Genomic DNA, 25,067 nt, shown 5'->3' on the forward strand with positions numbered 1-25,067 from the left:
GGCGGGCCGGGCCGGGCCGGGCCGGGCCGGGCGCCTTGCGTAAGGGCACAGGCGGGGCCGGCCCCGCCATGTCCCGGTACCGCCGCGCCCCGTGGGTCGCGAAGGGGCTGCGGGAGTACCCGAGGTGCGGGGCGGCAGCGGCCAGGTACTCGCTTCTAGTGCCTCACAGGTGCCTCCGATTTGTTTAGGGGTGGCTACGAGTCAGCTTCCAAGCACCTCAGTCCAGCCGATGTGGGGGTGAACGTGGCTGGAAGGTCCTTTCTGGTCGCCGGTGCAAGCAGCGGCGTTGGCAAGGCCGCAGCCGAAGAGGTGGCGCGGCGAGGTGAGCCGGGCTGCGGCGGGGCAGGTGGAAGGAGGCAGGTTTGGCTTGCCAGCGCTCACACACACCCCACAGCTCCTCGGGATGAGGGGTCAGGCGTGTTATTTTACGGGACTGTTAGTGTGGGTTAGAGGTTTAATGCATGATCAGCGCTGTGAAAACTGGAATAATGAAAAAAAAATCATCGGAGAGGATCTGCAAAGCGTTTCTCAAGTACGTGTTTACCAGAACTATCTGTGTTACAGTGGCATCTAAGGATGTTGCTGATGCATCAAGGTTTGTTTAAGGCTGATTTAGGGTGAGCAGCAGCCTGGCTGAATTTGAACTGTTTTGAAGAACTTACAAACGTATCATCTGATGAAATAAAGCAGTTGGCTTTGCTAAGTTGAGATGGGAGAGTATAAAAGAAGCAACATAGTTGTACTTAATGAGAATAACCTGGAGCTTGTACCCTTTAACTGATTACATGCAACCATTTTTTCTGTTGCTTTCCGTAAGCAAGGAGATGGTATGTGCTGAAACTATCTCCTGTTGAAGGATAGGCCTAATCCCTTTCAGGGTTGTCGAAATAATTCCTGTTGTGCATGACTGATAGGAGTTTTGGCATGTAGAATAAAAGGGAGGAGCTCTTTGCTCTCTGTTTGCCTGCTTAGGTTTCATAACTATCTTACGAAGGAAAATGACAACTGTTAAATTAAGCTAATTCAAAATTATTAGCATCGAAGAGCCTTTGGGTTAAAGATCCCCATCAGTGCCAGTATGTGATTGATTTCAGGTTCCCACTACTGCCATTATGTATAATAGCCTTATGTAAGTATTACTTTGTCTGGTGACTGTTTTGCTCACAAATGGATATGCCTTCCAGGTTTTACAAGCTGTCAAGCTGACTGGATCTGCACAGGATTTGGTCACCATTTCTAATATTTGGAGCCCAAAGAACAACCTGGGGCTCAGACTGCTTGTCTGATAGCTTGCGTGGGTGTTTCTGTGCATGCGACTTAACAGTGTCTTCGTGATCCTATCCTTGCACATGTTGCTCTGAAACTCAGTGTCAGCTGTTGGAGCTCTGGCTTCTAGTTGAATGCTTTAACTACACCATGACAAGAAAATAAGGAGTTTGGACCCAGCAAAAGAATAACCAAGCTATGTTGGCTTTACCTTTGTAAATGATGATGGTCCTGACAGTTTCTTTAGCCTGAGTTCAGCTTTTCTCTGAATCAGTGTCTTGTGGGTATTGCAGATTTGGGCTTTCCTGAATGACTTGTGAAATGCACTTCCAGTTTGATGCAGTCTTCTCCCAACCACTTTGACAATTCCCGTGTGTTGAAGTTCAGATGATTTCAGTCTTCACCATGGAAAATACATTTAAATCCCTTTCCTAGCCCATGGGTCACACCAAAACTTCCCTCTCTCAACAGCAAAAAAAAAAAAAAAAAGTTTGTATTCAGGGCCCTTAACCCACCTCTGTTTTCGTTGAATGTTTTCCACAGTAAACTATGAGAATGCTCCTGATCACCTTGAAGACCAGCTACTTCTTCCATGCATTTAATTTGTACCTGCACATATTACTTGTGCTGTCCCCTGCCTTTTAGGAAGAGCTCCTTAAACATCTGCAAATGCACATCCTTAACTGCCTTAAGATCTGTAATTAAAGCCCTCCTTTGCAGGGAAGCCTGTAGTCACTGTGAGAATGGCCAAAGAAGCGAGCTTGGACACTGCCCCTTCTGCTTGCTTTTTCTCTCACTCGTGAAATCTGTTCTTCCTGGGGCAAAGACTGTCTTTCATGCTGATCTGTATTTATTCAGTGCCTGTCTATGCACCGTCCCTTCCATGCATGGTATATGTGTGACACAAACTGAAGATGAAACTGTAATAATTAATGTCATTTGTAAGATTATCCCAGATTCGGGAGTTTCCTGCTGCTGCCTGCAGTTGTGCACTTGGTAAAAGTAACCCAGCCAACTCTCGCAGTGCAAGGAAGAATCAGGCCCTGTTAGAAAATTTCAGAAGAACCTTGAGACTTGTTGCCTGCATCAGCTGCATGACAGGTATACTTGCTGTAGTTGCGCTTAGTGGAAAAACCTCGCTCGCAGACAGAAAATTTCATGATCAGACCCCCCCACTGGGCTGGGCAGTGTGTGACTGCTCTGTCACTGGGGTATACTTGCTGTCTTGCATTTGGGTTCTGGGCACTAGAAGAGTGACCTGGCACCGTTGTTTCTATTATCAATCCTTTGGGATTACATTGCTTGAGCCTTCTAGTGATGGACTGCTAGCAAGCCTTAAAACACCTTTAACAATGGGTAAAGAGCGCAGGTACTCCTGGGTCGGAGATTAACACACTACTTGTAGTGATCAGAGAATACCAAGCATAAAAATAAAAAAGAATTATGCCTACCTATACTTTAGTCCTCTTTTAGAAGGCTCTCTTTAATGTGGCTAAGTTATGAGGTCACGGTAAGTATCCAGGCCTTTGAGAGGAGCCTTGCCCTGTGTATTCTTTTCATAGAAATGTCAGTTGGAAGGGGTCTCTAGAAGTCATCTCGTCCAGCATCCTACCTGAAGCAAGACTGTTGCCAACACTAGATCAAACAAGCCATTGCATTGTCTCACTGGATCGTGAAACCTGCAAGGATGGAAATTATGCATCCTCTTGGGACAGCCTGCTCTATTTAGAAAATTGGTGAAAACTTTTTTTCTTAATGCCTGACCTGAGCCTCCTAAGCTGCAATTTGTGGCCATGGTCCTTGTTGTATCTCCCACTGCTGAGAGGAATTCTGATATCTGACATTTTTATTTCCTTTTCACAGAACAATTTCAATCACTTGTGTTGTTCAAGCCCTTTACAGAACTTTCTAAGGCACGTGTCAAAAGAAGCATTTGCAATAGAGATGCCTGAGCTTCAGTTCCCAGTGTAGCTCTGGCATTTTAGCAACCCTAAATGTGATATGCAGACTTGACAGAAAATGGTTGGAGGACACAGTACATAGAGTGCGGTGGCCTTTTGCGTATGTGCAGCCTTGTGTGAGGACCTTATTACAGCATGACACTTGCTCCTTCCTGCCTGCTTTCACTGGGACCAGAGCCAAGCAGAAATTTTCCAACCTTCTAATCATATCCACTCTTGGTGTCCTGAACCTTTTGTTTGGAGGACCTTTACCTTTGTCTTTTGACAGACCCTGTGGTGATTCTTGGTGTGCCCAGTCCGCCTGATGGTACTGCTGGGTTGGTGCCATTTGGGGGGGGGATTTGTCCCTGAGAATGGCCCGAGGCTGGTGGATCTGGGTCTGCTATGGGGTGCTATGGCTCTAACCAGCTTCCTGCGCCCAGCAAGTGTCATGGGAGCCCCACAGACCCACGAGCCCCACAGACCCGAGCTTCAGCAGCCTTGATGAAAAGCCACTGCTCAGCTCTTGGCAGCAGAGAAGTGGGACTTTTGGCTGTGCACAGCTCAGGAACATTCTGCCTGCTGAGAAGCTCCCATGATTATTTCAATGACTGTCTGACCAGTATTGGCACTGCTACTAGCAGGCTATATGTTTCCCACAAGCTGGAAAGTGATCACAAAAAGTTTTCTCTGTCATTCGGATTGTATCAAAAACTAACCCCAAACAAGAGCTGCAAATTGCACATCACTTTCTGGTCCTCCCTCTTTGATGCCCCCCCCCCCCCCCAACACAGTTAGTAATTAATTATCAAATGTGTTTCTTGTCGAAATCCACCAGGTGGCATGGTTCATCTGGTTTGCTGAAATAAGGAACCGGCTGAGGTTGCCAAAGGAGAAATAGTGACAGAAACGGGTAATCAAGTGAGTTGTTTTTCAGTCTTTTGTTTACCGTCGGAAAGATTGTTAATATTAAAGACCTCAGATGCCTTGAGATACTCTGATTTGTCATTTTGCTGTTGTGTTTTTAATAGTATTTTCATGTGGACACAGAAACATCTAGTAGTTTATCATCCATATGGTTTGAAGTGATTTAATTTCACTAGGTGATGTTTTCTGTGATTAATAACGTCACCAGCAGCATGCTGTTTTATTTAATGTTTGTTGTCAGTATGTTTTGTGATGTCCTACTTACTATTCCTACTATGTGGCTGAGGCTTTTAAAAGTTAATGCATTGCAACATTCTTGCAACAACATTTATGAGTTTACAGCATTGGATTTGAAGGTTTTATGTGTCTGAGTAACATGCTCCTGATTTGCTAAGGTTGGCTGCTCTGTGAAGTCCTGCGTGTGGTCCTAGTTTCATGATCTTCATACTTTTTCATCTCTTTTTCTTATAATATTTCTTCCTTACCTCTTCCCTTCTGTTGCATATTATTTTTGCATCTGTATATATCACTCTACAATATATCCCTGTAGCTGTTACTGTTGCTTTTGCTAATTGTTCAGGTGAGTGTGCTTATGGAGAGGTGCAGTCACTGTCTTTCTATCCTGGTGTACTGGTTTTGGCTGGGATAGAGTTAATTTTCTTTACGGCAGCTCCTGTGGTGCTATGTTTTGGATTTGTGACCAAAGCAGTGTTGACAACCCATGTTTCGGTTATTGCTGAGCAGTGCTTGCACAGCATCAAGGCCTTTTCTGGTTCTCATGATGCCCCCACCAGTGAGCAGAGGGGGGGTGCACAAGGAGTTGGGAGGGGACACACTGGGACAGCTGACCAAAGAGATATATCATACCATATGATGTGGTGCTCAGCAATAAAAGCTGGGGGAAGAAGGAGGGGCATTGGCAGTTATGGTGTTGGTCTTTCCAAATCACTGTTGCGTATGATGAAGCCCTGCTTTCCTGGGGATTGCTAAATGCCTGACAATGGGAAGTAGTGAATTAATTCCTTATTTTGCTTTTTTGCACACACAGCTCTGCTTCACTTATTAAACTGTCTTTATCTCAACCCACAAGTTTTGTCTGTTTTATCCTTCCGATTCTCTCCACCATCCCACTGGGAGGGGAGTGAGCAAGCGGTTGTATGGGGCTTAACTGCCTACTGGGGGTTAACCCAAAACACTTGGTTGGAGAGCTATCTTAATTTTAAATAGCGACTTGGCTCTTGAACACAGTATTTTGATTGCAGTAATAGTTTTTAATGTGGAACAAAAATTCTGAAGACTCTGTGGTTAGAGGTACCATATTGACTAAATTTCTGCTCTTTGGTTTCAGCTCCCTAGTGTGACACAACCAGCATCAAACTTCAGTTCTTTAATGGAGGTGAATTAGATCGGTCCTTATGTAGAAATAAATACTTTCCAGCTGTGTATAAGTGTGTAATCCCATGGCTGTAGTAAGACTGGTGCTTATCTGTTACCTCCTTTTCTAACTTCAGTCAGACAGCCTGGGAAGAGGGGTGAGTTTGGTGACCTCTGAAGGTTCCTTCATGTTCTGTTTTCTGTCATTTGGTGAAACGAAACTGGAGGCAAATAATGTTCTTCCTCTGGAAGCAGCACAATTGCTGCATTCCCACTTTTTGGTAGGCTGCAAACCTGTAGTTTCTCTAGTCACGAAAGAGTATGATGGCATTGCAGAACTTGTTTGTGACTCTGGGGACAGGGCACTTGTAGAGAAAGCAGCACTCAGTGAAGTGTTAGATGAGCTGTACAAGAGGCCCTGTGGGACATGCAACTGCAAGAGTCATTTTAATAAGGAGTCCACAAGAACATCCTTCTTTATAAGTACTCATTCAGAAGCAATCCAGGGAGATAATAAAATCCTTTATCTGCAACTTCACAAGCTGTATTCAGACTTACCTTTTTCTTCCTGATCATCTGGATGGAGATCCTGTTGTAGTATAGGCCAAAATTCTTTTCCATCTTCCACATCAACACAAGTCAGAGTTCAGTGCTGAAATGGAGTTACTGTTTGGCAGGCACCCGCACCTAGACCTGGGAACTGGGAAGTTCTAATCTGTTAAAGTCACTTTTATAGGGAACAGGCCAATGTGACAGTCTTCAGCTTTTCTGTACCAGTCGATAATGGTAGTAGCTTTAAAAGTGGAAAGCTTTTATAGAGGTATCTAGTTAGAAACAGTAGAGCAGTGTCAAGTTTTTGGTCAGAAATGAACATTACCTTGAGAAAATTCTGACCTAACTCAACTAAGGAGCTGAAATCTGGTTGCTGGACAGAAAAAGTCATGTGTTTTTTATCTTCAGGGAAGCAGAATTATAGGCAGGGAATAATGCCTTATGATTTTCTCAGCTTCTTCGCTTATCTCATTGGCTTGTATAATGAGTATTTAAAGAAACAACGTGGAAAGAGAGGAGGCCCTTTAATGATTATTTGTTGTTTTGCATGAGAACACGTCCTCTGCATAATTATTTTAGTCTTATGACGGGGATACGTCATAAGACTACCTGTTGTGCATCTTTGAGACTAAGTGCTATCTAGAAGAGTAGGAGCTGACATGCCTTTTGTATGTTGATAAATGCCACTGTGCTTGTACTAGGTAGAACACAAATCTGCAAAAAGCAAGAGAATTGCCTGTAACAAACAATAAAAGGTTTTTGATGCTTTGGAGAGAGGAAATACTCCTAGCTTTAGTGGTTTAGAAAATTATAACTTTGCTCTCTGTCAAGCTTTTCCTTTTTTTTTTTTTTTTTTTTTATTCTATTACATCCACATTCCTGGCCATAGTATTTCAAAACATCGCCAGGCTGTTGTGGCATGGGGTGGCTAACAAGGACTTAGCAGTTAATGAAACAGTTAAGATGGAAGGGGGTGCAGAAGGCACCCAACACTCTGAGACAGTTGAAGTGGGCGCAGTGATGCTCCTGAAAATGTGCTCTCCTGCCCTGGTTGGAGCGACTGTGCCTGGCATGTGGGAGCCTGGCCCAGGCAGAGCTCCAGAGGAATGATGTGGCAGATGTCAGGCTGCAGGGAGCGACTGGTATTTTTTCCTGAGGCTGGAGCAGAGCATGAAGGTGGCCTCATCTGTTGGGTCCTGCTGCGGTCAAGGTGCTGGGCTGCCACGTGAAGTGACGGCAGGTGAGCAGGCTGCATAACCATAGGCAACAGAAACAGGAGATTGACAGGGTCTTTTTGAGAGTCAGAGAGCACAAACTCCACAGTGCGTGGAAGGAGGGACAGCTGGAAGCTGTGCTTGAGTAGGTGGTGGATAGAGACTCCTAAGATGGGGAGGAATGGAAGCTTGTGACTGCTGGCAACAGAAGGCAAGCTCATTCTCTGCCTGCAGATGTGCATTTATAGGATAAGTATACTGCCATGGTAACAGATGAGGAAGAATGAGCTCTGTCAGGGGAGGTGTTGGAGACAGATGAGCCTGAACTGTTGTCAGCACGGGGAGGAAGTGGTGGGTGATACTGGCTAGAGGCTCCCTCCTGTGAGGGATGGAGGCACCCAGCTGCATTCTTGGATTGGTCTCTTGAGAGGTTTTTGACTTGCTGGGGACTCAGATCTAGGGTATTGTGGAGAGTCTGATGAGGCTTATCTGGACCTCAGACTAGTACCTCTTGTTGCCCAGCCACGTGGGCACCCGTGACGTTGTGAGGGGTGACCATGATTTCATCAAGGGTGCTTGCAGACAGTGAAGGACGTGAGGGCCCAAGCAGTGCTCTCCTAAAACCTACCAGTGAAAGGGAAGGGCTTGGATAGGAGCATATGCACCCTGCAGGGTCAACACCTGAATGTTCAGCTGGTGTCAGTTTGGCCTTTGTCACTTTGTCTTTGGCCTTTATTACCTCTGACCTTCTGTGAGAAATGAGCACTGCTGAGCAGGAATGATGAAGTGGAGCAAGAGTATCTTTACCAACAGGTTTGTTGAGTTAATGAGGAGGGCTTTAAACTGTTTTCGTTGGGGGATAGTGACCAAACCCAGAGGAGTGGTGGAGTCATGGGGACAGTGAGTACATGTCTAGGGGGACAGCAAAGTGGAGGAGTCTCTCACAGTTTTCACGTGAAAGCAACATGACTGGGAGCCCATCTCAGATGCCTGTACATAAATGCACGTGGCATAGGAAACACGGGAATTCATGCATGGTTGCAGAGCTGTGATCTCACTGGTATTAGAGAGATATGACTGGCATGCCTAGAGTGCTGGAATGGATGTATACAGGCCCTTTTAGAAAGGCAAGCTGGGAGGACAAGGAGGAGGAGTTGTGCTCTATGCAGGGAAGTGGCTTGAGTGCGTGGAGCCTTGCTCTGAAATGGATAGTGAGCCAGTCGAGAGCTTATGGGGTGAGGCACAGAGGTCGGATCGGTGTGGATGATATGGTGGATGTCTGCTACACACTGCCTGATGAAGTCGAGGAAGTAGGTAGGACATTTTTAGAGGGCAAGGTTAGGTCCATGTTCACAGGTCCTGGTACTCTTGGAGCACTTGAACCACCCTGACACCTGCTGGCAACACAGCAGGGCAAAAAAAATCCAGGGGATTTCTGGAGAGTATCGAGGACAATTGTTTGATATGAGTGTAGGACAAGCCAGGTAAGGGTGATCTCTGCTGGATCTGCTGTAAATAGCAGTCTTGGTGGAAGTGGCCACCAGATTGTGGAATTTAAGATCGAGACAGGCGAGAAGGATGAGTAGTAGAATTAAAACATTTGATATCAGGAAAGCAGATTTTTTTTTTTTTTACACAAATATAAGCAGTAAGGTCTGCTTTCGCAGCTCTTAATCAGCCTCACCAGAGGTATGCAGCAGCACAGAGGAAGCTGAATTATGATTGTAGTGAACTAGGAACATGCCTGTGTTATCGCTTATGAATGTTACATATAGACCTCTTATCCATTTACGTATCACTTGATGCATGACTGTCTTAGAAGGTCAAGGAGGTGACTGCACGTTTGAGCAGATGAGGTAAAACCGGTAAGGTCATCTTCTGTTGTCCAACTTCTGGAGAGTTCAGACAAGGACTGAGTTGTTTGCTCAGACTGGTTCTCTCTAGGCAACAGTAAGGATTACATTTTGAAGCTTTTAGAACAGAGTGGGACTTGGTTGAGCTGGAAGAGGCTGTCTGTGCAAGAGAAAGCTTCTATGCTTGCAGGTCAGACACATGAAGGACCAATGCTACCAACAGTGCAGGGTTTTTTTCTTCAAAGACAGAGATGAGGTAATAAATCATATCTGCTGGAGTCACAGTAGAGCTATTTGGAGAAATGCCTGCCAGAGTAGATGCTGCGTTAAGTCATTTTGCTAAGCACTAGGTACCTTTGTGTGTTCTTTACTTTGGGGAAGTTATTTGTGTATCAGTAACTATCTGTGGTTATAGGTTCCCAGAGAAAAACTCGGCTAAATTAGTTATGGCTGGCATATAGGTTGTCTGTAAACTAGAATGGGATCTGAGAGAATGAACTGAATTCCCCTCTCTGTTTCTTTCCCTCGAAAAGCTAAAGCCTGAAGGGTGACATGGACTCAGGGCCCCTGTTTTGAAAATCTGCAGTTGTGCCCCTCATCAGCAGCATGGAATCAGTAACTCCTGACTGCCTCATTTCTGCAGAAATAAGATAGAATAATTTTTTATTGTTGTTTTTTATTTTTATTTTCAGACTGTCACATGCAGGGTGTTCCTTCCATCTTTCTTTTACTGGTTGTTTCTACCTTGGATCTTGGCTGTCATATAGTGAAGGAGTGTGTAGGTTGTAACTATGTAAGAATGCAAGACTCTGAACCATAACCATCTTTAAATGCAGGGCAAAGTCTTTGAATTCTGTATCTGACACCTGATTAACATTTATGTAAGCTGTGGAATTGTTCATTTAGGTGTTTAAAATGCTGTGGAGCTTTTAAATCCAGGCTAGGAATATTTTCCTCTTGACTGACTAGTTAGTTTGGTTTTGAGCATAAAGGGTGTTAGAGTTCAGTTCTAATTGATCGCCTGAGTTGTGAAGCATGCTGTATATCTTGATCTTTTCTTGGGCATATGTGGGACAAAAATGAATGCGTAAGTCCTGTGGTAAAGAAGATGAAGATGAACAAAAATAATATTGTTTAGAATAGAAAGGAAACTACCCTTAATATGAAACACCTGACTGGCTGATTGAGGACAGCCCACTGAAATAGGAGGCGCAGAGTCCTCTGGTGGTGTCAGCATATACAGCTGAGTGAAGGTCATGAAAATTCAAAATGTAGGTTGATAGTTCAGGCTTTGTGTGGTTTGTCTGATATTCAAGTTCAAACTGTAAACTGGTTTGAGCAGGCGGCGGCAGCTCTGTCTGTGCTGGTGCCTAGCATCCTTAAAACAGGGCTCAGGCACAAATGCGCTGTGGCTTGTCCTGGTTCTGTTGTTGCTGTCACGTGAAATACCTTACGTTTTTTTCCTGCTGGATCCCCCGTGAGTTGTTGCTGTGATTGCTGGAGCTCAGTGGAGTTGTAGAGAGCAGAGGAACTGTGGGGCACTTAGACGGGGATGCGGGAGCGCTAGGCAGACGCGGGTCCGAACTGGCTCACCGCTCACCGAATCACTCCTTCGCTATGAAATGGAGTGACTGGCCTGGGGTGAGGTGGGCAGACTTCCCGGGGAGCTGCCAGCCCCGACGGGCAGGTTTTATTTGTCTGTCCTTCAGTTTGTGTGCTGGTGCCCTTCCGTTTCCTCCAGTGGGCTGGCCTTGTACTGGGGTTGTGTCCAGGAGCAAGGCAGTGGCAAGCAGTCACTTCTTCCGATGAGACTCGAAGACTTCTGAGTCAACACTTCTCTTTTTCTTTTTTTTTTTTTTTTTTTTTTAATTGAATTTAATTTTATGTTCAGTTATTTTGGGAAAAACCTGACAGCATTGGTAGGCAAGTGGAGACAACAGCAACATGTTCTTATTAAAGCATTAGGCACTTAGCTGAAACAACCCTTGTTCCTCTATTTTATAGTCTGCCTCACTTTACTTTTACTCAACACATGTTCTTGCTTGATGTGGAAAAATGGCATGTATGTTACATTTTTATTTCTACTTACCAGCCAAGGGGATGCTGAAACACACTCAGAGATAAATAAATGATGCTCCCAGTATACATCTTTTCTTCGGTCTAATGTGCTCTCATGTTTTAATAATATAGCCATATACATTTACTCTCTGCAGGAAGGGCTAGGACCAGAGGAAATAAGATGCTTTTCCACCACAGCAGCAGTACAGCCCATCTATGGCAAATTGCCTACCCTGCCTGGATACTTGTCAGTCTCTTCCCTACACATAAACCATATCTAACTGGTGTTTCACACAAGCCAGCATTCGCTGGTGGATTGTGCTCTGAACCACTCGGAAGTCAGGCAGCTTGGATACCAGCTGTCGGTCTGCCCTAAGATCAGTGCCTGGTCTTTGGCAAGACAGCTTTACCTGTGAAAAGGAGACTAGGGTACCACTTTTCTTTCTCCAGAGCTTTGCGACTTACGGATAAGAGGTGCTGTGTGAAAGGGTAAGGTTGAATATAATTGCAAATCAACTAGCTGTACTGAGGCCTACATTCCCAGGACACAGATGAACCCTTGTTGAGCTGAGCTTTGTAATTCAAGGGAGATGTAAACGTTTGTTTTGTCTTTCATGTTCATTAGCTCTTCCCATACACTCTCAGTTACTGCTCGTGTGGTGGAATTGGCTCTCAGAGACAGCACACTGAAATCTTCGTTCCTGATCATGTGCTCAGGAAACACTCGGGGATGTTTCTTACTCGGAGCTACATAAATTGAAGGCTTGAAAAGATAACCAGGTCAAGGAAGAATGTCAGTTTGTTTTTTGGTTTTGGTGTTTTGTTGTTTTTTTTTTTTTTCTTTGTTTGTTTGCTGTTTTTTTTTTTTTTAAGACTTAGACATAAGAAAAGCAAGCCAATTTAACTGATGTTTACCAGATGAATGAGCCATTGAAATCTGTACAATAAAAGTTTGTTGGATTTTTTTTTGTTCCCACTTTTTTCACAGTTGAAATAACACTGTTTCTAATAATACTGCAGAGCTTAGGCAGATGGAAAACTTCACTGAGTATGGTGCTGGCTGCCTGCCCTTATCTGAATGTTAGCAGATTAAAAACCTCACCAACGATTTACCGCTAATTGCCAGATAGAACATCAAGCAAAAACTATTCTAGAATCCACCAAGACACTACAGTCTGCAATAATTGCATCATCAATTAATTTGATGTTATAAACAGGTAGTGGCTTCACAATATTACTTCTGCTGAAACCATAATTTTCTTTATAAATCAATTTTCAAGTACAGGTTTTGGGGTCTCTTTAAATCTGTAAGGCAGCTAGGAGTTCGTGTTCATGTACTATTATTGTATGTGATATCCTGTGGATTTCCAAGTCTGAAATACATGAATCCTAAGGAGCCTTCCAGGTTTTAGCAGGCTAAAGCTGAGTTACACCACCAGCCTTTTGGAAATCTGTCTTTGCAGTGTTTGTTTATATTTTCTGTTAGGGCTGTTCTGTTTTGCTTAGTTTCGTATTCTAGTACAGAGCGAATTGTAGCCTTCTGTGGGAGAGAGCAGTGTCTAATGCACTGTAGACTTCCGTCCCTTGCTTGGGGACAGCTTTCACTTTGGTTGTGCTGTGGTAGAGATGGTGAGATCCCCGGGCAACTAACTGTTGCAAGAAAAAGGTAGCCTAATTTTATTTAGGAGTTTATGAAGCAGACAGGCTGATTTTTGCAGTTTTCGCTTCTTTGTTTTCTTTTTTTTTTTTTTTTGAAAAAGCCCCCCACTTAGTATGCTAGTTGAATGTTTATCTTCGTAACAGCTCCTCATTTTCTACAACTGCCTCATAAGGTATCACTCTGTAATTGTGAAACCTCTGCATTACCGCTCATTCAGGCTGACAGCGGAGCTCACTGTATGGAGTTAAAAATGGGAGTTACTCATCAGAGCACAATATCAGATTACTCAACTAAATTGAGAATATATCAGACCAAGTGGAGCAATTACAAAACAGGCCACAAGGGAGTGCGTGGTGATTTAATTCTATTACTTTTTTTTTAGCAAATAAACATGAAACTTAAAAAACCATTAATGTGATCAGCACTTGGGAGGGAGGGTGTATGAACAAAGTGTGCTCTCATTAAGTGCCACGCTCGTTGCTTTTACTGGAATTACCATGTATGATGCACAGACTGACAGCCCACACTGCCTAACCTACCACGCGGTAGAGTTGGTTGAATGGTGTGTAATGGCAGAGTCGCTGTATCCATATAGGAAGGGTTTAATTACACTGTACTGTACACTGCTTCCTATTATGTGAGCTCAGCTTCAAGACATAAAACTTACAGGAGTTTTTCGAAGGAAAAGCAAATGTTGAGAGGATGTTCTTCTTTAAAAGAAATCGTGCGTCAGTCCCAGGAGCCTCTTTAACTGGAGAAAGCATGGCCAGCAAGTGCTGTGTCAAGCCTCATTACACAGAGCAGGGCTGTAGCTTGTCCTGTAGGTTTCTCTAGTCAACTTTTGAGCTCAGCAGAGTTCAGCAAGGGCAAGATGAAATCCTGTACGTGGGGGTGACACACTGCGTGGTTACTTGCCCACTGCTGCATTCCTGCTGCTTCTGAGCAAGCTCCCAAATTCATCTTGCTGGGCTCCTTTGTGTCGTGGCAAATGCTCCTTTTCAAAGGGAAGTGCTGTGTAACATTTCGCTGCAATTTTATTTTTTTTTTTTTTTCCCCCACCGTTACACCAGTGGGATTCAAGCTTTCAGGCCATGTAGACAACATCCCTTCCAGTGGCAGGAAAAGGTGGTGTGTAAGAGTCTGGCCTGTCACAGCCATAAATGCAGGGAGTGCAGCTGTCTGTCCAGCAGTGCCGTGTAGGAGTACTCGTAGCTCCCTGCCTGCTGGGTCCGAGATGCGTGTGCGAGAGAGGCTGATGCTCAGATTTCTGCCCCGTGAGTCATTTCAGAGTAGCCTGCTCTTTTCCCCAGGCACTCAGACCTGTGGAAGACATGGGCCAGAGTCCAGGAGAGCTGTTCATACAGAAAAAAACATCCTGCTCCCAGTTGCCACGTGTCCCGGAGGGCTCTCTGCTCCTCTGTCGCGGACACAGCTGCTGGGGAACAGGCACTGGGAAACGGTGGCCTCGAGGCTGAGCATCTCCACTTACAGAGTGTCTGCTTGAGACAAGGACCTGCTTTCTCCAGAATCCCCCGGGAGTAGCAGCAGTTCTTGTTTTCTGGGGAAAAAGGTCTTCCTTTGTTTCTGGCAGAACCCTCCCTGGTCCTCTCAGAGGAGGGGCAGGATCACCGAGCTACCCTGTGCTTAATGCTTTCAGTGCAAGGCACATCACAGTTGGTCATCGCCTTGCCTCCCGTGCACCTTTGTGTTCTCTCTTGGTCTTTTTAAACAATTGAAAAAAAAAAAAAAAAAATCAAAAAAAATCTGGGCAGTTTGAACACAGTGACAATTAAGCGTTAATCACATTTGATGTGCTTTACCATTTTTAAGTAAGCTCTGTTGGAGGGGCTTTCTCCTTTAGCAGACAAAACTTACTTTTATGTCAAGAAAATGTACTGGAGTGCTGAAGTCTTCATTTTGGAAAAGCACATGTCCAGTACATTGATATTAATAATCAATTCTTAGCAAAAGGACATATGATTTGGATGTTGTCTGAAGTAGGGGGAGAGCGGAATGTAGTATTTTCTACCAAATCACTCCTGGCTTCCCTTGCAAAATTTTTTTTTACTAAAAATAAGAAAATTTTCCCTTTTTATTTTTATACTGTTAATACCTATCGTGTTTTTATAAGGACTGTGGCAGGACAGCATATTCATTTGCAGCTTCCCCTTTTACTTAGAAATTAATTAATATATTACTGCGTGCTGCGGTACAGCTGTGCTTGACGAACACACGCTAGGAGGTAGATGGCTGTGCCAGGCCTCTACATTGGCTGTACCTGGCATTCCTCCTTAGTTATTTGAACACAACTATCAAACTACGCGCTAGCTTTTACGTGAATAAAAAGGTAGAGGTTTCAGTTGGTGGTGGTGTGTTCCAGCCAACAATATAGCTTATTAATAAGGTACGTCTAATCTGCTGTTATTGTACGAAATTTCTTGTCAGACCAGCTCATGCAAATAAGAATGTGTAATATCCAAGTATATTTGTTAAAGTGCCGAGGAGCTTGTGCTCAAAGACTTAAAACAGGGGCAGTAGTTGGTGAAGTACCTGGTAGTGGGAGAAATGAAACGCTGCAGTCCTAACGCCCGACGCGTCGCATCTCTGCGTGTGTTTGGAGATTCTCATGCTTGCCGTAGGAAGAAGGGATGAAAAACTAATCTTTTTGTGCTCTGTCTCAAAGCAAATGAGCAAGTGGTTTTGTGGGGCAAGAAGATGGAATGCTCTGGCTCTGTGGGATTTACAGGATTCTTAATAAACTTGAGGAAGAGAGGAGATGCTGGCATTGCAGTTAGTTCGTGGTTTTAAATAAATGCATAAACTTCTGACAAGCTGTAGTTGCTGTAAGGAAGATTTTTGGCATTGAACATTTCTCTCATCCAGCTGGAAAACAAACCAAAACTCAGTTGTTAATGAGGCAATGCATTCATCTTTGCATCCCTTTAGAATTAACAGTCAACGTGAAGCCCCTTAAAAGTGTAAATTAATCCGTGGGACAGTAAAATAAAGCACAGTCACAGCTGGCGCATTGCAGCTCTGCCTTTAGGAGATGCAGCTTTTTTAACCAAGACACGATGCCGAATCCATAACAAATCAACATTTGGTCCAGGCTCTCAGCTTGTACTGACGTGATTTTTGTACGTGTTTCTGGGTTTTTTTTACCTGGCAGCAGCCTCCCGTGACAATCAGCAGTAGTTCTTGCCCTAATGATGTTATCGTTCAGTCTCCCTGACGCTACCAGGGGAGACGTACGGGCTCTCGCTGCTCACTGGCAACTGCCTTTGCTTGCGTTTTCTGCTGAAGGCAGGCGGCACTCGCTCATCTGCTGCGCCTTCGCTTTGTTTGGTTTGCCAGGGTTTAAAATATATCGTGTGCATATGGATGTCCCTGTGATTGTATGGAGCAAACGAAGACTGCTGTGACTGACGGCAGAACCGAACAGTTTGTTCACCAAGCATGTAACACGTTTGATTTTGGTAGCGTATTTATAAACGTGCCGTATTTTAACTGGGTGGTCTCATTGCCTCTGTGGAAGAGAGGTTATAAAGACACGTGGGGAAGTCTTGATGTCTAGTGAGAAACGTGGCCTCGGTAGCTCATGGAACAAAATACGTTTGTCACCATTTGTGAAGAGATGAGAGGGAGGTATACTTAATGCAGAAACAACAGACATTAAATGGAGCTAGAATAATTTTGAATTAAACAGCATTTTAAAAATACAGTTTAAAGGGGAAAAAATTAAAAATACATCTGAAGAGATAAACAAAAATCCCTGTGTTGCACTTGAGTGGGCGAAACGTCATTAGGTGTGCCTGAATCCAATACAGCAGCAGCTGAAGAATGTTTTGAATAGCAAACTTTGCTGGTCATGGAAACAGCTGTAGTGGAATATATTTGTGTGTTGTGTATGCATCTGTGCCAAATGGACCTGGTAAAAGTGGTGAAGGACACAGTTAAGTTTCTCCAAGTAAACCTAGCTCAGCCTTGGGCATGTAACATCAATATTTCCTGCCCCAAGGATTCCTGCTCTGTTTTCTCATGGGCATCACCTCACCCCCAAGGAAATCCATACCTGAGCCAGTTTGCCTCCCGAGTCACGGCTGAATGTGGTGAGCAGTTTGTTCTGCAGGTACAAGAATAAGTTTACAGAATAAGTGATGTGCCTTTTGAGAAGTATGCAGCAACACGGACCACTACAAGTTGAGCTGGCGTATTGCAAATAAAGCAGCAAAAAAAAAAATCATCATTAAATTCAGATCGAGTTTCCAAAATAAAGAGGCTTTGGGGCTTGGGTAGTTACAGAGGGTGGGGAGAGAAGAAAGCTTTTTCTTTGAAGAAAAGTTAATGTTGGTGCCTGTCTGTCTTTTAGGCACATACATTCTGAGAGCTGCCCTGCTGCCCCTCCTGGAAAAAGAAGCTGATGCCAGAGTGGTGAGTCTGCGATGCTGTTGAAAAGTGGTGTTTTACTCTTCTTCCCTTCTGGTTTGTGACAGTATTTCTTTGCCTGTGCTAGCAACGCAGGGTTAGTTAGGGAGCTGTAGGCATCTCTAGAATCCTCTTGAATTTTACTAACCGCCTCCTTCTCCAAGGCCCAGTTTGTGCTTGCTACTCTCAACCCTTCACTGGAAATCAGAGTAAAACACCTCCTTTGGAGACTTCCCCTTTTGCTTTCCCTGGGATAAGTTATCTCATGCAGCATAGTGCAAAACGCCTATAAAAGGAGTGTGGGCTTAAAAGAACCTTACAGATCTTGGGGTAAAATAGGACGGCAGGTGCATTTTTTTTAAATGAAATTTCCCAAGTTTTTTTACAGCCTCTTGTTTTTTAATTGGCTTCTATAAATGCTAAGCATAAAAACTTCAAATAGTGCTGTTTTCTTTCTCCCGATTACTTTTCCAAAGGAAGAAGCACAAAGTTCCCTGAAGGAGGCAACGCCACTTTGAATGAAAATCACTTTCTAAAAAAAAATTCCGTTTCTTCCACCTCATCTCCAGGTGTGCTCCACGCCTGAGCACAAGCACAGTGCAGGGAGTATGCAGAGGGATTCCTAAATATGGCCTGGAGACCACATTACGTGCACGAGTGCGACTGTGGGGAGTTCCTGGTTTTGTTTTTCACTCATTTGCTTTTCCTTCGTTTGAGCACAGATCACTGTCTCTTCTGGGGGCATGCCAGAAGTTCAAAAACTAAACATATCTGACTTGCAGTCGGAAAATGGGACGTTTGATGGCACTATGGTATATGCACAAAACAAGGTACAGTCCATGGTTTTGAAAACAAATCCCAGCACTTTCTGTTAGGCAGCTTATGACATCTGTCCTGCAAGAAGCCTGTTGTTCGCTGTCGCTTTCCCGTTCCACCCAGCCCCCAGAGAGACGCACAGGCGATAATCTTCAGGAGCACGTGCACCGCTGAGTGCGTGCCGTCTCGCACGGACAGCATGGCTAGACTTCCATTTGACTTGGTAGAAGTCTCAAGGGGGGAGAATTGCCTTTAGCTGACAAACCTTTTTCTGCCTGCTTCGTTCTTACCAGTAGATGTGGTCGCTAAAAGCAGCGTAACCACTTTTAGAGAAAGTCTGTGGCCAGGATATGGTTCGCAGCGGCCAGGGTGGTCTCTGGTAAAATTACCCAGTAAATCCGATCAGGGTGAGCAAGGGTGTATTTCTGCTGTACGTAAACGCCCTGGTATTCACAGCACATTTGATGTAGTTTATCTTCCTGGCACCTAACTGGGTGGGCAGGCTGTTGAACTTGATGCTAGTCTGGCTCTTTTTGCTCTATCCTAGAGACAGCAAGTTGTCTTGACAGAGCGATGGGCCAAAGCTCACAGAAACATCCATTGCTCTGCTATGCACCCTGGCTGGGCAGACACTCCAGGCAACATCTGCTTGACACTGACTGTATTTTTTTGTTTTCCTTCTCACAATTAGTCTAAAAGCAAAGAGAAATGAAGCTTTCTGGTAGGTTTCTCCAAGGGGTGCAGTGATTCCTTGGCTCCAAACTGGTGAGTGAAGTAGTTTTGTACCCCCTTGGTAGCTCTGTTCTGCACAGCGTCCGCTCCCTGTGCCTACCCAGAGAATAATAACGGGCAATGACCGGTCCCAGCCCCACGCCGACCCGCAGCAGAGCCCTAGTGCTTTCAGCTAACCTCTAAGTTACGTTTGTAGCGGGACTGTGAAACACAAGAGACAGAGCTTCTGCCTCTGGAAGCACCAAGGTGCAGAGGTCAACGTCCAAGGGTCGCCCGGCACGCACGGTGCATGCCGCAGTGTGATGCCAAGCCTGGGACGCAGGCTAGCAACCCGATCTCTAGGTCTTTTCGAGGGACACGGTTCCCCAGATTTGCTTCTGAGGACAGAACCATTTACCCTGTCTACTTTATGCTTGAAAACTGCCCTTTCCGACTAAATATCCTAGTATTTCTTTTTCTTTAAAATCCAATTATTTTTGCGCATCCTTTGTGGATTTCAAGCCTAATGGACCATAGTTATCCCACCTTAAAGCTCAAGGACTCTCCAGCACCCAAAAATAAACCGCTGCAGGGGATAGACCTTCAATCATCGCCTGTGTCCTGGTTTAGAGCGGGATGGGATAGACCTATATTTTTTTTTTTTTTGTCCTCCTTCTTAGTAGCTAGACTAGTGCTGTGTTTTGGGTTCAGTATGGGATTTGATCTAAGAAGAATGTTGCTAATGTACCGATGTTTTTAGCTGTTGCTAAGAACTCAAGGGCTTTTCAACTTCTGATGTCCTGCGAGCGCGCAGGTACACAAGAAGCTGGGAGGGAGCACAGCCAGAGCAATGGACCCAAATTAGCCAGTGGGATATTCCACATCATCTAACATCATGCTCAAAATATAGGTAAGGGTGGATCGGGAGGCTCATGCCGGCTTCCAGGATTGTGGTTTCAGGATTCTCTCTTCTCCGGGATCGCTAGCTGGGAACGGGCTGGGCATCCATCAGCGGGTAGTGACCAATCACACCCTGCATTGCCCATTTGTATTTTCTAGTATTAATATAATTACTATTTTATTTTATTTCAAGTATTAAATTGTTTTTATCTGGACTTACGAGTCTCCTTACCCTTACCCCTCCAACTCTCTCCCCCATTCCCTGGGGGTGAGGGAGGGTGAGTGAGTGGCTGCGTGGTGTTTGGCTGCTGGCCGGGTTTAAACCACGACAACGTGTTGGACAAAAGAAAAAGAAACCAGAGGAGTTGGTTATGGTAGTTAGTTTGTTGTCGGTTGAGGTACCGTTCACCACAGAGTTTCTAAATACAGTGCTGCAACTGATTTCTTAAAGCTGGTGAGAAAATAAGACCTAAAACTCCTGGTAGAATAGCTGGGGTTTGGTATTTCTGTTTCCCTCATGTCTCACTGCTGTGCAGTTTAGAGCAAAATTGGCTCCGGAACCTCTCACCAATCCCGTTCTCAGCTCCTGCTCGCTTTGCCCCAAACAAACAACGGGTGGATCACCTGGCAGTTCAGCACCCTTGCACCACAGGTCATCGTGCTCCTAGCTATTCTTGTTCTCTTTTGTAAACTCTGAGATGCCTTCTCTTCCTCCTACACGCGCAGTGGCAATTTTAAGCTGCTCTCTTTTTTTAAAGAAAGTCTTGCGTGGCAGACCATCATTCCATTGTTATCCTCCCTAGCTGTGAGATCATCCATGCCAGCCTTCTATCAGAAGATGAAGAACACCCTGCGCACCGAGGCCCAGGGAGCTGATACTGTTTTATGGTTGGCAGTATCACCACAAAGTTACCAAGCGGCTTGTTCTTCCAAGGTAAGGCAGCAACTGTTGTTCAAAGGATAAAATATTTCTCAAGATCATTCCAAGACTAAAGGTTCCGGCGAGCATTGTGCAACCAGAGAACAACTGTGTTAAGTTGTTCTGTTCCAGGTCTTGGCCTTTAAAGTAGCTGATAGAGACTCCAAAGCATGTCTTTAGGGAGGGTTGGTTTGTTGTTTTTTTTTTTTTTTTTTTTTGTGTTTTTTTTTTTTTTTTTTAATGAAAATGGCTGTATGCAGGACTGTGCCAAGGGAAGGTGAATCACAGCAGTCTAACAGCATCTTTTATGATGCTTGGAAACTAGCATCCTTCTCACAGGGCACCGGGGGTTGGCTTTGCTTTGACAGGCTCTTCTTCCTACTCTTCCCTGCTGGTTAAAACCGCCAGTTCCCCCTTTCTGTAATGCTGGGCAGAGACTCGGGCACAGTGGCATTTTTGGCACTGTGAGCACAGGGAAAGGAAAAGCAGGGCAGAGCCTTTCTTGTCTCCCGGGCAAACGACAGGCGTCTCAGTAGGAGCAGCTGGAAGCACAGTTGCCCGAGTGGTGATGCAGGTCAGTCCAGAAGGAGGAGAGCAAAGCTCAGGGTAATTGCTTGCAAAATTACTTTTGTTGGATGTGGCACCCAAATCCTGATGCACTGAATTCCCAGGTGGGGCACGCAAGAAGTTCAGACTTCTCGGGAGTCGGGTTGGCTTTGTCCCTTCTGTCCCCTCCCAGACCGTCGGTTAACAGATCTTGAACCAGACCTTTTCCCTGTCATTCTGTGGGGCATGCAGACGCACGCCGCAGCCCAGCTGGTTAGTCTGTTTAGAACCAGGCTTTGCCTTTTGCATGTTCCTGTCGCCTTCTTCCAGTCCCAATGCTTCTGCTCAGCTGTTCTTTCTCTAAATCAGAATTCCACCAGGCCCTTGCCTTTGGCTCTTGTCTGCCCCCAGCTTTAGTAAACAGGGAGCACGCCTTGGCTCTTTCGCTGTAGCTGCTGACTTTTGAGAGCTTTGGCCTTGGCACGACTGCACTTGAGGCTGCAAGAGAAGTCCCGTGATTATCAAATAGCGATGAAGTCAGTTATTTCTCTCTCCTACTGCCTTTTGGAAGCCACAGCTTAGTATGAGCCCTCTTCCTTTCAGTGAAGGGCTTTGTGTGCACAAGCACTTCACCACAGACTCTGCCCTTCTGGTCCTAGATGGCCATTTCCTGAATCAGTCACACCTTCCCTCAATTTCCTCAGTTCTCTTTTATTCTATTCCCTTCGAGTGCAAATCAAAGCCAGCATTTTTTTTTTTTTTTTCCTGAGGAAAAAAATTGGGAAGCAAGAACATGACTTGTACAACTAGAATTCTCTGCATCTACCAAAATAAATAAAAAACGTTTGCGAGAGTCCTGCTTTCCACAGACCAGAAGCATCTTCTCCGTGATGCTGAACTTGGCTTTCACCCATAGTTCCCAAACTGCAGCACAGGCTACTGGGAGAACTAACCCTGTAGGAAGCCATTCCTTTGCAGGGATGGAGAAGGGAACGTTCCTCTGCATGTTTCCCTCCCCTCAGTCTTCCATGAGCAGAGGCTATGTGGTGTGTGCGGCCGGGTACAACATTTGTTCTTAGCAGAACAAACGTCTCTGCTCCCCTGGGAAGCCCCGTAGGTTTTCAGAGAATTCTGCTGCCCAGTGTTGCACCAACTTGTTCCTTTAGTCTCAGCTGGCTACTGCAGAAGCTGGGCCTTCTAACTGGACTGAGAGAGCTCCAGCAGTGCTGTGACAGTTGTTCCACAGACATCCGAGAGCGCTGCCATAAGGTTCCGAGGCTCTAGATACCATGTTTTTGGAGAGAAAATTCCCTTAGAATGGATGGTGATACAGCTGTATTTACACAGAGTGAGTGAGGAGGACAAGGTTTGGAAAAACCACGCAAAGCGTCGAATTGAGCAAATCTGGTCAGACGCCTTTACGTAGGAAACATGTTACTTATGGCAGCTGAGCAATTAGCTTCAGTCCTTCAGCATTTAGAACTTAACCATTCTTTTTAAGGACGTAAGGACGCATTTTAAGATTGAAAATTATCCAAGCTGTGAAGTCCCCGCTGGGGAATTCGTGTAGCGCTTAGAAACGTTGTGCAGGAGGCAAGGCAGAGCCCTGCCTCGTGCTGCAGAAGCAACCTCTGCCCGCAGCAACAATCCCAAGTTCTTGGTCTTTGTCTACAGGAGGTGTGCTGCGGCGGGGTGTTGTGGTTTGGGCCTGGTTGGCAGCCAACCACAATGCAGCAGCTCTCTCTCCCTTCCCCTCCGGCAATGAGAAGGGACAGAGAGCCAGGCTTGGGGTCCGAGATAGGACTGGGATGGGGGAAAATCCCCCTTTATGATCATGAGCAAAAGGCAGACTCGTTAGGGGAAGGAAAAAAGAACATACATTTATTACAGACACTAACAACACATAACAGAGTAGGACAGTGAGAAGCATTGCCACATCTTGAGAACACCTTCCCCCCACCCCTCCCTTCTTCCCGGGCTCAGCTCTGCTCCCGATATCTCTACCTCCTCCCCCAGGGGCGCAGGGGCAGGGAATGGGGGGTGCAGGCAGTGCTGACACTTCCTTCATGTTCGGTGAGGGGAGTGTCCAAAACTTGTTCCCCCTGCTCCATCGTGGTCCCCCTCTCACAGCAGACAGTCCTCCACAAACTTTCTCTGACTTGAATCCCTCCCATGGGCCGCAGCGTTCCCCACACTGCTCCGTCATGGGTCACTAACTTCCTCCGACTGGATTCCCTCCCACGGCTGCAGCCCTTCCCGAGCTGCTCCGGCGTGGGACTCCCCCGCATGCTGCAATCCTCCCAGCACTGAATTACAGCAGCGGGGCTGCCTTTTCCCATGAGACCCCGGCCTTCTTCGGGCACAACACCTTGATCATCTGAGCAGGAACAACAGGCCATAAATCGGTGTCTGCTCCACCATAGATCTCCATGGGTGGCAGGGGGGGCCGCCCTGCCGTCTCCCCACAGGATACAGGGGGGTCTCTGCTCTGGCACACCTCCCCCCTCCTTTCTTCCTCCGTTCCCCCACTGACCTTGGTGTTCATGCAGCTGCAGTGACTCCTCTTCACCAGTCCCACTGCCCGTCACCACGTCCCTTCTTAAATACGTTATCGCAGAGGCGCAGCTGATGGGCTCAATTTCCCAAACAGAAGTGGAGCTGACGTGGAGCTGGGGGAGCTTCGAGAAGCTTCTCACAGGGGGCCGCCCCGATAGCCCCCTCCCCTGCCACCAAAAAACTCCACCACTCACTCAACCCAGGACACGGGGGAGCGGGCACAACCCCGCAGGGGGGCCATCCTCCCTCTGTACTGTCCCCCGGCTAAGGCACGCTGTGCTAGAGAACACCCATTCCAGTTCCAGCGTGCAAATTAGTTTGATTTCTGGTTCGGAAGATACGCTTGGCTAACATTGTTTAAAGATACCTAGAAGGTAAGTTTCCCGGCTTCAAGACCGTGGGGTATGTTTGGGTAGTATAGGGCCTAGCAGAAAAGTCTCCTTTGGGCTAGAAGAGGTAGTTAGATGTACCCATAAAGGATTTATTTTTTATTTTTTTTTTTTTTTGGTCTTCCAGACAGGCAGCCAGTCCCTACCCACTTACCCCTGGCAAGCACCCACAGTCCACCGGAGGATGAGGAGAAGCTAATGGAGGTGCTGGAAGAGTTCTCCCAGAAGTTTAAATCCGCTTTTCCAGGAACTCGGTGTCGCTGCTGGCACAGAGTAACCACGAAGCTGCTCATTACACGGTACCGGCACTGTCGTGCGCCCGCGGGTGAGGGGAAGCAGGACGCCGCGGGCCAGTTAAAAATAAATTGGGTTCAGGTGTTCTCATCATGGGGAAGAGGGGTGCCTGAAAAGGTTTTTTTTTTCTGCTGCGGAGCGTCTCTCCCATTGTGAACGTGCACCTGCTGTCTCAAGACACGGTCAGGTGGCTGTGCAATTTTGAGTTGGTGTTAAACCCCCAAATCATTTCAAACCCTCCGCGCAGGGAAGGGCGGAGCAGCGTTCCCTCGAGAGGGACTTCAGGAGGGGAGCAGGGGATGCTCTAAACCCTGTTTTAACCCCCGCAGCTGGCAGGCTGGCGGCTTCCTCCGCCGCGTGAGGGTGGCTGGGCTCCAGCCTCCAGCTGGGAACGCAGAACCGCTCTGGCAGCGCCTGCTTGGTTTAACTGCGAGGCTTCCTCACGGCCTTCAGGTTCTGTAGAGCAGTGCCGGTGCGCAGAAGCGATCTGCTTCCTCCTGGTTAAACAGCAAGGATTCCGGGACACTGCCAAGTGCCTTCCATGTTACTTTATGGGGCCAGGGCTGAATATAATCCCGCTCATGTCAAGACACCGTGGAGTAGGAGGTTTCAACACGTACCACGCCCAGACATGGCTGGAGCCGGCAAAGGAGTGGCTGCGTGGCTC

General features: G+C 46.0%; 1 protein-coding gene across 1 annotated transcript; it reads left to right on the plus strand.

The window, feature by feature from the left end:
- Positions 1-68: 68 nt before the first annotated feature.
- Positions 69-25,067, plus strand: DHRS12 (dehydrogenase/reductase 12). Its single transcript, XM_042805830.1, is given in 10 exon segments — positions 69-124; positions 189-322; positions 4,045-4,127; positions 8,341-8,587; positions 17,214-17,275; positions 17,992-18,099; positions 18,633-18,723; positions 20,500-20,598; positions 20,601-20,630; positions 24,234-25,067. Coding segments are annotated over 10 exon segments (1,233 nt in total). The 3' UTR covers positions 24,557-25,067.

Source organism: Tyto alba, unplaced genomic scaffold (assembly GCF_018691265.1).
Source record: "Tyto alba isolate M040663 unplaced genomic scaffold, T.alba_DEE_v4.0 Super-Scaffold_45, whole genome shotgun sequence".
In the NCBI taxonomy this organism is placed as follows: Eukaryota; Metazoa; Chordata; class Aves; order Strigiformes; family Tytonidae; genus Tyto; species Tyto alba.